The sequence below is a fragment of the Pelodiscus sinensis genome, chromosome 6 (genome assembly GCF_049634645.1).
Source record: "Pelodiscus sinensis isolate JC-2024 chromosome 6, ASM4963464v1, whole genome shotgun sequence".
NCBI classification, from domain to species: domain Eukaryota; kingdom Metazoa; phylum Chordata; order Testudines; family Trionychidae; genus Pelodiscus; species Pelodiscus sinensis.
In genome coordinates this window covers 101,690,095-101,703,170 of record NC_134716.1, presented here as the reverse complement: position 1 = coordinate 101,703,170, position 13,076 = coordinate 101,690,095, and the positions used below count along the sequence as shown (strand labels likewise).

Here is a 13,076-nt window from a genome sequence, read left to right as displayed (position 1 = left end):
ACTCTCGAATACCATGTCAAAATTGAGGCTTGCCCTGATTGGAAGGGCCGTGGGGACCTGCCCGCTGGGAATCTGACCTGGGGCGACGATGTCGACCCCTAGGCCCTTGAGGGTGCGCAGCCGCCCAGGAACCTCCACCGGAGGCTCGGGAGCGGCGCCTCCAGAAATCCCCACGGGGGACCTGGGGCTGTGCTCTACCCTGCTGCCTATATGGCATTTGTCGCCGCTGCGTGGCTGGCGTATGTATGCCTAAGGACTTCAAAGTTGACCTAGTGTCCTTTAGGGTATGGAGCCTGGAATCTGTGTGCTCCAAGAACAAGGCCTTCCCTTCAAAGGGCAAGTCCTGTATGGTATGCTGCACGTCCGAGGGAATCCCTGAGACGTGGAGCCACGCTCCACGGCGCATAACGACACCCGTCGCCATGGTGCGGGCTGCCGAGTCCACGGTGTCCAAAGCCACTTGGAGGGCAGTTCGTGTAATGACTTTACCCTCGGAAGCCATAGCTGCAAACTCCTGGTGGTCCTCCATCGGGAGTCGGTCTCTAAATTTTTCGACCGCCTGCCAGGTGTTGAAAGCATACCTACTCAGCATTGCCTGTTGGTTAGCGATACGGAGCTGCAGAGCACCAGTAGCGTAGACCTTGCGGCCCAACAGGTCCAGCTTCTTAGGTTCCCTTGCCTTCGGCAAAGGCCCGGGCTGGGGAAGCCTTTCTTTTTGGGCTGCGGCCTGTACGACCAATGATCCCAGGATGGGCTGGGAGTAAAGAAATTTGTGACCCGACTGCGGGACGAAATAACGCCTTTCTACCCCTTTTTGGGTAGGAGTCAGAGTTGCTGGCATTTGCCACAGGGCATTAGTAATTTTTGAAACAGTTTTATTGAGCGGTAGAGCGAAACGCGCAGGGGTGTCCTCAATGAGGATGTCTACTATTGGATCGGTATCCTCAATTATGGGCTCAACCGGGACAGCCAGGTTGGAAGCCATGTGCCGCAGGAGGTCCTGATGTGCTCTGGCATCCATTGATGGTAGCCTGGGCGCTGGGTCTGCCAGTGCCTCATCGGGGGAGGATGACGACGACGACAACTCCTGAATCAACAGGGGAGCGGTCATGACCAACTGCGGAGCCGATTGGATGGTCTGAGCTTCCGGAGGGCCTGTCTCCAGTACCGGTGGTTGCGGTGCCGCAGGATCTTGTTGCAGCACTCGAAGGGGGAAGGGGGCCGCCCTAGACAGGAACGCAGAGGGGCGGGAACGGTGCCCTGAAGCCTCTGACCCCATAGATGGTGGTGGTTGTCCCTGCCACTGATGATAGGCCCAGGGAGTCCAAAAGGGCCACTGCAGATGAGGGGGCCACATCTGCTGGTTGTGGTCCCTCCGGTGCCTGGATCTGGACCTGTGGGTTGAGGAAGCTCCCGAAGACCCTGACCGCACCGACACCGCGTCCGAATCCGAAGAGTAATCGGATTCAGGCCAAGGGGGAGCCGACGAGGAGTGTGGTGCAAACTTGGCCATTGACTCCAGCTTGCCCGTGTGGGCGCAGCGAAGACGTGCCGTCTGAGGTACTGGGGGACCCATGTCCGGTGCCGTAAGGGCCGCTGATAACTGCAGCACCGGGGGACCCAGACCCGGTGCGGTGAACTCCGCTGAACCAGTCAACTGTGGCACCAGGGTGCCCAGGCCCGGTGCAGGTTGCCCCGTCAGAAACTGCGTCACCGGGGTACCCAAACCCGGTGCCGTTTGCGACGCCATTTGCGGCACCGAGGTGCTCAGGCTCGGTGCTGGCTGCACCATTTGTGGCACCGGGGTGCCTAGGCCCGGTGCCGGCTGCATCGCCAGTAACTGCGGCACCGAGGTGCTCAGGCTTGGTGTCGGTTGCGATGCCTGGAGTTGCGGCACCGGGGTGCCTAAGCCCGGTGCCGGGTGCGTCGCGTGCAGCTGCGGCACCGGGGTGCTCAGGCCCGGTGTCGATAGTGCGGCCAGCAGCTGCGGCACCGGGGTGCTCAGGCCCGGTGCCGATTACGTGGCGAGCAGGTGCGGCACCGAGTTGCTCAGGCTTGATGCCGACTGAGTCGTGCCCGACTGAAACGGTACCGGGGTGCCCAGGCCCGGTACCGGGGTAGACCACTGGGTCGATGCCGGCACGGAGACGGACGCCGACTCCTGGGAGCCCACATGGCAATGGGGGTATGGCACCGGTACGGCCAAGCGGAGCTCTGGCAACTTGGAAAGCAACGACCTGCCAGGGCTCGAAGCTCCCTGAGAATGATGATTCGGCGTCGTGAAGGGTGCCATAGTAGTAGCGGGAACCGACCCCATTGGGGTTGGTCCCGACGCATAAGCCACCATAGCATGCCGAACCTGGCCATGCATGGGCGACGGCGGTGCCCTCCGAGCTTCCACCGGGGGCGACCTCGACCCGTCCGAGTCGACCGACGACGGAAGGGAGGTTGTAAGACTTATTAGGTCCTGCACCACTTCAAAGGTGTCCGGCGTAGACGGGAGATGAGAGGGCAGGCGACCAAGGCTCACTAGACCCCTCGGTGCCGACGGTGCACCGGAGGGGAAACACACACCGGTTAACTGCCGGTGCGGTGTCCAGCCGACGTCGGCTTCTTAGACGGAGACCTGCCCCAGGACTTCTTCACCTTCTTAGATGGTGGAGAGCGAGACCGGTGCCGGGATCTTGACGTCGATGCCCAGTGTCGGTGTGCGGCCTCGCGCATGGAGGCCGGGGCGCTGTGCACCGCAGGCTGGTCCGGTGGTGCCAGTTGAAGCGCCGTCTCCATGAGGAGAAACTTCAAGTGGGAAACTCTTTCTTTCCTTGTACGAGGCTTGAAAGACTTGCAGATTTTGCAGACAATTGCCAAATGAGCCTCACCCAGACACTTAAGGCAGCTGTCGTGTGGGCCCCCTCTGGGCATAAACTTCCTGCAGTCAGCGCACGCCTTGAAGCCTTGCGGCCCTGGCATTCCTTACCCCCAAGGGGGGGAAGGAACAAAAAACAAAAAACCTAACTATCTAACTACACAACTATTTACAATGTGAGAAACGGGAACCATTAACTATCTAAGCCTAACAGCTATAGAGAGAGAGACGCTCCAATGACCAACACGGCGGCAAGAAGGAACTGAGGTGGGGCAGCGCTGGCAGGGGTACTTATGCCCCGCCAAGGCGGCACCACTCCAGAGGGTGCCCCGCTGGCGCTACAGGTACCGCTAGGGAAAACGCTCCGGAAGACGTGGTGCACGCGGTGCGCACACCTACTTCGAATGGACATGAGCAACCACTCGAAGAAGAAAAGCAAATGTGGAAGGCGACCAGATTGGCTTACCAAGGAAATCCTTTCTGAGCTTAAACACAAAAAAGAAGCTTATAAGAAGTGGAAACTTGGACTGATGACTTGGGAGAAGTATAAATACTAGGGCTGTCAAGGGATTACATGTTTTAATCATGATTAATCACACGATTAAAAAATTTGCGTTTAATCATGTGCAACTCCCCTTTGAAACACCATAGCAGCATTTCAATGGAGTAGCCCTGCATGGAGCTCAGGGTCAGCTGGGGACTCCAGCTGATCCCCAGCTCCACTTGCACTGTCCCTTTGAAGTGCTGAAGCGGTACTTCAGAGGCAGCATTAATGACTGCAATTAATGCATTAATCCTGTCCTGCATTAATTGCAGGCATCAATTAACAGCCCTAATCCACAAATATAGATAATACCACCAGAAAACAGAGCTACTGTCAGATGCTCAAAGAGGCCTTGGGAGAAAGACCTATTCTTGCCTACAGACTACCCCCTAACCTGAAATGTATTCTTTCTGATAACCATGCCACACAACCACATCATAAGCCTCCAGGAACCTGGCCCTGCAACAGAAAAGGTGCCAACTCTGCCCACATAACTACACAGATGAATTCATCACTGGAGCAAACACTAGCCACAAAATCAAAGGGTCATTTGACTGCTCATTTAGTAATTTGATCTACGCCATCAAATGCCAACAGTGCCCCTCTACTAGGGTACGTCTAGACTACAGAGTTTTGTCGACAGATACTGTCGACAAAGCTTCTGTCGACAAAGAGCGTGTACACTACATTCAGTTCTGTCGACAAAGCAAGCTGCTTTGTCGACATGGCAGTGTAGACGCAAGGACAGTTTACATGCAATAACAGCTTCTGTAGACAGAACTCTGTCGACAGAAGGCGTTATGCCTCATAAAATGAGATTTACCAGCGTCGACAAAACTGCTGAGTTCTGTCGACGTTATGTCGACAGAACTCAGCGGTAGTGTAGACACAGGTATAGTTTTGTCGACAAAAGTCCACTTTTGTCGACAAAACTCTGTAGTCTAGACACACCCTTATATATAGGTCAAACTGCATGTTCTCTACGTGAAAGAATCAATGGACACAAATTGGATATACGTAAAGAAAATACTCAGAAGCCAGTGGCAGAACATTTCTGTTTACCTAACCATAATCTCACAGATCTGAAGGTGGCGGTCTTGTCACAGGCCAGTTCTTCAAGACAAATCCACCGGGAAAGCTAGGAATTACAATACATATGCAAATTCAATTCAATTAATTATGGACTTAATCAAGATATGGGGTGGTGGAACCTTTATCAATGAAGGAGCTAACTACTTTCTGAATGCTATTCTATCTTTATTAGCCATCCACTGACTTTGATCTTTATCTACTCAGGTTTAGCAACCTTTCTCCTGATACTTTATGCATAGAGGTAGGGGGGTGGGCGACAGAACATCTTTCTTTCCCCTTCCCTCTCCCCTTCTCCTATTTATTTTGAGTTTCCTTATCCTCTAATCATAACTTCGGTCATTTGAAGAAATGGGCTGTGCCCTCGAAAGCTCATGATACCATCTACATATTTTGTTAGTCTATAAAGTGCTACCAGACCATTTGCTTGCTGTTTTTTTCTACAACTCTAGAGAAAGTGATTGTGATGGCTTTCTGGAGCCAGCTCACTGGTGGGAGTAATAGTAACATTTTCCTACTGTCCAATCACACGTAATTGGGGAAGCAATCGAGGAGCAAGAAAACAACATGGTTTCTGGATAAAACAGCATAGTGAAGAATGTGCTATAAAACTTACATAGGAAATGGGCAACTCATGATAAAGGTCCTTACTTCACCACTCATTGTGGTCCTACAGAAACATTTTTACAAGCAACTTTATTGCATATTCCTATCAAACCCCTGAAGAAAATAGATAATTTTGGTGGATAATTTAAAACCTAATTGATGAAACTCTGCTACTAACTTGTTTACTAAAAAACAAAAAACCCCAACAGAAAGTAGACTGGAATTTTGATTGTGTTAGTGAGTTCGGCTAGCACCTGAAACACTGTTCAGTTGCCTGCTGGTTTCTACCTGTTCAATCTTCAACTTGGAATTCATCCCGTTTACAATCACAAGTAAAGACGGGGGAAAAAGAAAACATCAAAATCAGTTTAACATTCACTTTAAAACCTCTATATGAGAGGCTTTATTATTGTGACAGATGTAACAAAGTAACACTTGAATTAAGTTCAGGATTCCCTGTATTAAAAATCCAATTGTGTATTTTTTTTAGGAATGGTATGTGCTGTCTCTTGGAAACTAATGGAATCTCTAGAAAGCATCAGGAATGTTGGAATGGATTTTCTAGGAAACACTGGGGCTCAGGTGACTGCAATGACTTTGCTCTGAGTCTCTCTCTTTGAAGCTGTGCCTTGAGAAAAATCCATTGTCTGTTGATTACATTTTCCTGAAAAATTCCAGATCAAAGACCCTTGAACTGTATAATGAACAAAACTTTTAAAAATTACTGGTTCTGAGCTAAGGCAGTTATGAACTTGTAATCACAAAAATGACCCCTTTGGAGGTTTGAAGGACTTGTGCCAGAATTCATGCTGGGGTGGGATTTCTGGCAAGCTCATTAGCATGTAGACTCTTTTACTGCTTTCAGTGTTTTCTGTGTAATGCTTGCTCGGGAAGTACTAGTGGTAACCTAACTGCTGCTAATTATTTTGTTAAATAGACTTCACTGAAAAGCTTGTTAGCTAGCCTGTGTCTAGTTGGGAATAAAACAGTGAAGGCAGGGAACTCTCAGAAGGGAGTGAGACCCAGAACTCCATCCAAGAGAGGAGACAGCAAGGGAAACAGGAAACTCTTGCTGGATCAGTAAGGAGAAATATAGGTGATACTACTCCAATGACTATAAAAAAAGGCCTCATTTAAAAAACAAATCAAAACCACACAACCAGAGGGGTGTTAAACAAGCTTTTAAAGGTTGATCAATCGTAACTGCTTTTTCTGACTCCAATGTTTAATTTTTAATCCTAATTCTGCAGTACAGGCAGTCCCCGGGTTACGTACAAGATAGGGACTGTAGGTTTGTTCTTAAGTTGAATCTGTATGTAAGTCGGAACTGGCGTCCAGATTCAGCCGCTGCTGAAACTGACCGCCAGTTCTGACTTACATACAGATTCAACTTAAGAACCCCAAGCTTCCCCAAGTCAGCTGCTGCTGAAACTGATCAGCGCTGATTCCAGGAAGCCCGGGGCAGAGCAACTCTGCCTGGGCTTCCTGTAGTCAGCGCTGGTCAGTTTCAGCAGCAGCTGACTTGGGGACGCCTGGGGCAGAGCAGCTGGGGTGCTGCGGGGTTGCTCCAGTAGCACTGCTCCTCGGCGCTACTGGACCAACCCAGCAGCACCCCAGCTGCTCTGCCCCAGGCATCCTGATTCAGCCACTGCTGAAACTGACCAGCAGCGGCTGAATCAGGACGCCTGGGGCAGAGCAGCTGGGGTGCTGCAGGGTTGGTCCAGTAGTGCCCAGAGCGGGTGCTGCAGGACCAATCCGCAGCGCCCCAGCTGCTCTGCTCCAGGGTCCAAAACAAAAGCCTGGTCTGCTGGGGGGGGGGGGGGGGGCACACTATCCGCCCCCCCCCCCCAGCAGACCAGGGACACGGGGAGCAGAGCAGCAGCGGCAGCGGGGTGCCGCGCCTCTGAGGCTTTGCTCTGGCAAAGTCTCAGAGGCGCGGGACCCCCCCCCCACGGCTGCGGCTTCAGTCCCGGTGCCTGTGGTCTGCTGGGGACCGTCCCCAGCAGACCACAGGCTTCAGGACTCAAGCGGCAGCAGCGGCGGATCCCGCGCTTCTGAGGCTTTGCTCTGGAGATGGTCTCCAGCAGACCAGGGGCACCGGAGCAGCTTACGAACGGGGCTCTCTCGCCCCGGAGCTCGCAGGTAGCAATCCGCTACCTCGACCTCCGGGGCGAGAGCCCCGTTCGTAAGTGCGGATCCGACATAAGTCGGATCCGCATAAGTCGGGGACTGCCTGTATTGTAAGCATTAAAATATTTTTTTTACATTAATACCTTTATTCAAATTTAATACAATAAACATTCTTATAAACATTGTGCATGAATGTATCCAAATAATTTTGTTTTAAAGAAAACCCAAAAGCAGATACAGTAGAATCTTGAGGTACAAATTCCTGGGGAATGGAGGTGGTTTGTAAGTCTAAAATGTTCATAACTTTGAACAAAACAGTATAGTTTTCAAAAGTTTGTAACTGAACATTGGCTTAATACATCTTTGAAACTTTACTATGCAGAAGAAAAATGCTGCTGCCCCTTTATTTTTTAAAGCAGTTTATATTCACAGGACTGTACTGCATATACTTTTTAAAAATCTCTGTTGGTAACTCCTTGAGTACTTCTGGTTCCAAATGAGGCTTGTGGTGGACTAGTAAACTGCAGTGTTCATAACTTGGAGGTTCTACTCTAAAGCAGAACCTTGGCATTTCTATCATTGACATTAATCCCATAACTTAACGAAACCCATATTGAAACAATTAAAAATGTTTCTATAGGTACACATGTCCAATGGCATAAGAGAGTCCACATCTAATACATACTGTATCTCTGCATGTAGGTAGGACATACATAAGCCATCTACTTTTCAAGTGAAGAAAATTTTGGCAATTTTGTGCAGTAAGGCAGGATCCCTGATGATTTACTGCAAACATACAATGCAGTTTTACAATGCATCAATGTATAGTGAGGTACTTGTATTTGAGAAAGTGGCAATATCTATTCTGCACAATGTAAGGGAAATGTAATTTACTCTTACCTACTAATTCCAGATTGTGTATAGATATTTAAAAATGCTAATATACCGCTATATATGTATTGTCCTTTCATAAATTTGCTTTTGAAATCTGTATAACAAATCATTTCTTAATGTAGTTGTGTAATCAAAAATTTTATTTTGCTGCCATCTTGCAGGTGTAATTAGATAAATGTTTGAATAGGAGATATTATGTTGATCCATATTTACTTGGTACATATATACTATTAAAAAAACCTGGGGAAACAAAAAAGATTCTAGTCAGACTTCTTAAAAAAACAACAACAACAAAAAACAAACAAGACAGGAAAAGAAAAGAAAAAATGAAAATCTTCCAAAGGAAACAAAGCTAGTTAAATTTTATTTTTCAAAACTTAATCTCAACCAATATGCTAACAGGTAACAGAGAGAAAAAACATAGTCAATGCTAACTGGATTAGCTGACACACAAATTATTGTACCAAATGTATTACAGTGCAATATTAACAGAACTATTTACATGCATATTTACAACGTGTTTTCTTTACATAAGCTATTTTACTTGCTTCTTGGGAAGTTGGAAACATGCATTTTAAGTTTGGTAATAGGTTTTACTTCATCTATCCAATACCAAACAGCATGAATCACTAGAACTTAATGATAGGCAATAATAATGGTCTTTGGGTATTTCAGAAAAACTACAAATGATTAGATTGGATACAAGCAGCAGCAGACAGCAAAATTTGTTAATACATCTCAAATTTAAAAATGGATACAAATCAAACTATAGGATCAACAGAATAAAGTGTATAAATTAGAGGAAAAAGTGTCCTGGGCAGGGGCGCAGCCATGAGCAGGCATGGGTGGGCTTTGACCCACTCAAACATCTAGGCGCACCCACCCCCAGCCCTGCCTCTGCTCCCACTGGAATGCAGGGGACTGTCCCCTCTCCTCCCAATGCTCCTGTAGGGTCAGGCCCTGTTCTGCTGCCTCACACTTCCAGTGGGGAGCAGCGTTGGAAGCCAGTTGTAGTTCCATCGCCTGGAACTCCTGACAGGAAGCAGCAATGGGGGATTGCAAGACTCCATGTCCCAACTCTACTCCCTATGCTGGGAGTGCTGGTCGACTGAGCAGGGCAAGCTCCTGACTCCACTCTCCTTGAGCACTGGGCAGTTGGACTGGGGCATGCCCCTTCCACACCCCCATGCCTGGCAGGAGAGTGAGGGGAAGCAAACTGGGTGTGGAGGGATAAAGAGCACAGATTTTTGTGAGGCCCTTGGCCAGAGCATCTATCCCTCCCCCTTTTCCAAAGTTAGCTTGGGAAGGGGAGAGGCTGCCCCATGGCTACTACCCCCGAGTCACTGCCCACCCATCCAAAGTCGGGGCCCACATACCAGTCCCATTCTGGCTACATCACTGGTCCTAGGTCTCAGAAGGATAGATATGTTAATCACATTCAAGAATACATAGATTTAAAGCTGCACACAGTAGAAGATGGGCTAAAACTTAGTAAGACTAATGTATTCTTGTAAAAGAATGCAAAATATTTAGCAGATGCTTCTGCTTGTAAATGTTGAAAATAGGCAAGTATCCTTAAAGCAGCTGGCTTCCAAACAGTGCTTGTGTAACGATGTCACACATTAAAAATATTTTTTCCAGAAAACAATCCCAAATACTGCCACATATGCTGGAAAAGAATTAACTAGCTTTTTTCATGATCGTGATACACATTTTTTAAAAATTTACTCATCTGCAATTATGTTTCCAAACCTAAAAATCCGTAATACCAGAAAACACCTGTATGATAAAAAGGGGGAGGCAATCCTAATGTAGACTAAAATAAGTGAGCAATTTATTTTTAAACACAATGTTCTCATTTTTCCAAGAGAAATTTAGCATTTTAATGGAACAGTTCCCAGTTAGTAAAATTTTATTTCCATGTGATTTTTTTCAAAACAATTTTATTGCAGCCAAAACATTGTTCATTTAACTGTACATAAAATAAACTATGATATATACACAACATTTTAAGTTACAGGGCATAAGTTTACAATTTTTGGCAGATTAAGTTTAAGAAAGTGGAAATTGCATAACTTTAATACTCAGAGAAACTCAACATCCTTAATTTGGTATACGCGTGCCAAGTTCTCTTGGTTTCCCCTGTTTACTAATCAAACCTAAACTGCTTTATTAATTTAACGTTGTGTCTAACATCTCACTGTTTTCTCTTATGTTCCGATTCTAAGCAGAATTTTTCATATGCTTCTTCAATTTCTGGATCCATCTCATCGTCAATGTCATCAAAGTACCTACAAAAACAATTTTAAAAAAGAGCTGCTGTTATACTATAACTAGTTTTCTTAAAGAAAACTGTACAGATAAATATGCTAAAAAACATAAAACATTAAATATCAAGGTATTATTTGGAGACAAAAATGTGTTTTCAAAAATAATCAATATACCACAACCCTAATCAAGGATTAAAAAAAAAAAAGTCAAGTCAAAGAAAATACACTGTTATGTTGGGACAATGTTTGGTAATTAAGTAGAAGAGGGACACCTACTAAATAACCAAAACTATATCCTGAGGTACCTAAGATATCATAAGCGACAAGGAGTCCTGTGGCACATTATAGACTAACAGATGTATTGGAGCATATGTTTTCATGGGCAAAGCTTATGCTCCAAGACATCTGTTAGTCTATAAGGTGCCACAGGACTCCTTGTCACTTTTGCAAATCCAGCCGAACACGGCTACCCCTAAGATATCATAGTTTCACACTATTCTTCACTTTATGATGTGTCACCATTGAATCTTATAAAGTCATATAAGTTACCGGCTCTGGCATAAAGCTTGGGGGGCGTGGGGGGAGAAGCCTGCTTTCTCCAATGTTTTCACTTGAACACATACTATACTTACAACTTTGTTTGCCATTCCATGATCTTTGAGTACTTAAAACAGCACAACTCCAACAGCAGTATTAATTTTACAACTACTTAAGCCATTTTTGGTCTACAGGGTTCTTTTGAGCTCACTTTAAATGAGTGAACAAAAACTTTTAAATTTCAGAATGAATATTATGACCCAAAACAACTTTCCTGAACAAATTCAGCAATGCATGCTTGCTGATCTAGAAGTATAGGTAACAAAATGCTAGATTATTCTGCCAACTTTCCAGCTCAAAATATCATATTCAACTTTTATTTATGTATTGTGACAAATTTGTTCCAGTTGGAGTAGATTGTTAGGTCATGTGTATTCAGATTCTACAGCTTCAAAATTTGCTACTTAAACTAAACATTATGCATAATTTGAGTATAATTGAAGACTGTGATCCTGCAATGCAGCCCATGCATGCGGAGTTATGCATACATTAAGGATACGTCTATGAAGCAAGAAAAACCCAGGCCCGGCTTTTGCCAGATATGGGCTTCCAGGGCTCAGGACACAGGGCTGTTTCATTGCTATGTAAACTTCTGAGCTTTGGGTAGATACTGAGCTCTAGGGCTCTCCCACTCCATAAGTCCTGGAGCTCAAGCCCTAGCCAGGAGTCCTACACAGCAATTTAAGAGTCTGCATTCCAAGTCCTGAGAGCCTGAATCGGCTGCATAGGCCAGGCATGGGTTTTTCTTTGCTTTGTAGACATACCGTTAGAGCCCCACTGAAGTCGAGGGAGGAGCACAGTGCAGGCAGCAGCAGCAGCTTGCCATTGCAGTTTGCAATACAGTATCAGGATTTAAGCTGTTATTTCTAATCATTTGGTTGTGAAAAAACCTTCCAAAGGCAGACTTAATGGAAAGGATGCAATGTTGTCTCCCCAAACATGCAGAAAGGCTGCAACAATGTACAGTAAAACTCCATTAGTCCGGCATCCAATGCTCCGGGACTCCTGATGGTCCGGCACCATCAGGAACCTGGAAGTGCTGGGGCAGCCGGACAGGCTTCCCCCATTCAGCTGCTGCTGAAACTGACCAGCAGTTGAATCGGGGAAGCCGGGAGCAGAGCAGCTGGGGTGCTGCCGGGTTGGTCTCGTAGTGCTGCCCCTCAGGGCTGCGGGACCAACCCGGCAGCACCCCGGCTGCTCTTGGGGACGCCTGGGGCAGAGCAGCTGGAGTGCTGCCGGGTTGGTCCCGCGGCGCCAAAGGACGGCAATGCGGGACCAACCCGGCAGGACCCCACCTGCTCTGCCCCAAGGGTCCCCGATTCAGCCGCTGCTGAAACAGATCAGTGGCTGATTCCAGGAAGCCCGGGGCACAGCTGCTCTGCCCCGGGCTTCCTGGAATCAGCTGCTGATCTGTTTCAGCAGCAGCTGACTTGGGGCCCCCTGGGGCAGAGCAGCTGGGGTCCTGCCGGGTTGGTCCCGAAGCGCCGAGGGGCGGCGCTACGGGACCAACCAGGCAGCACCCCAGCTGTTTTGCCCCAGGCATCAGGATTCAGCCGCTGCTGAAACTGACCAGCGGCGTCAGTTTCACCAGCAGGCTGAATCGGGGACCCCTGGGACAGAGCAGCTGGGGTCCTGCCGGGTTGGTCCCGCATCGCCGTCCTTTGGCGCTGCGGGACCAACCCGGCAGCACTCCAGCTGCTCTGCCCCAGGCGTCCCCAAGAGCAGCTGGGGTGCTGCCGGGTTGGTCCCGCAGCCCCGAGGGGCAGCGCTACGAGACCAACCCGGCAGCACCCCAGCTGCTCTATTGCTGAATCAGGGACGCCTGGGGCAGAGCCGGACTATCGTAAGGGGGGCTATGAGGAGTCTGGGGTGGCATCCCCTCCCACCCCACTCCAGACACCTCATAGCGCCCCCTTTTGATAGTCCGGCATATCTGATAATCCAGCACCCCCTGGGTCCTAAAGGTGCCGGATTATCGGAAGTTTACTGTATTTGAAATATGTGATATTCATTGAAATCAGTGAAGCCCTGAAACCAGATGACAAAGTCAAGATTTACTTCACTGTTTCTGACTTTAATA

The 13,076-nt window shown here is 47.8% G+C and overlaps 1 protein-coding gene across 1 annotated transcript in view; it reads right to left on the bottom strand.

The window, feature by feature from the left end:
• Positions 1–8,476: 8,476 nt before the first annotated feature.
• PAIP1 (poly(A) binding protein interacting protein 1) overlaps positions 8,477–13,076 on the bottom strand; it is a 48,235-nt gene continuing 43,635 nt past the window's right edge. The window contains exon 11 of the mRNA XM_025179674.2: positions 8,477–10,420. Coding sequence (XP_025035459.2) covers positions 10,327–10,420 — 94 coding nt within the window. The 3' untranslated portion in view covers positions 8,477–10,326. The remainder of the gene's footprint in view (positions 10,421–13,076) is intronic.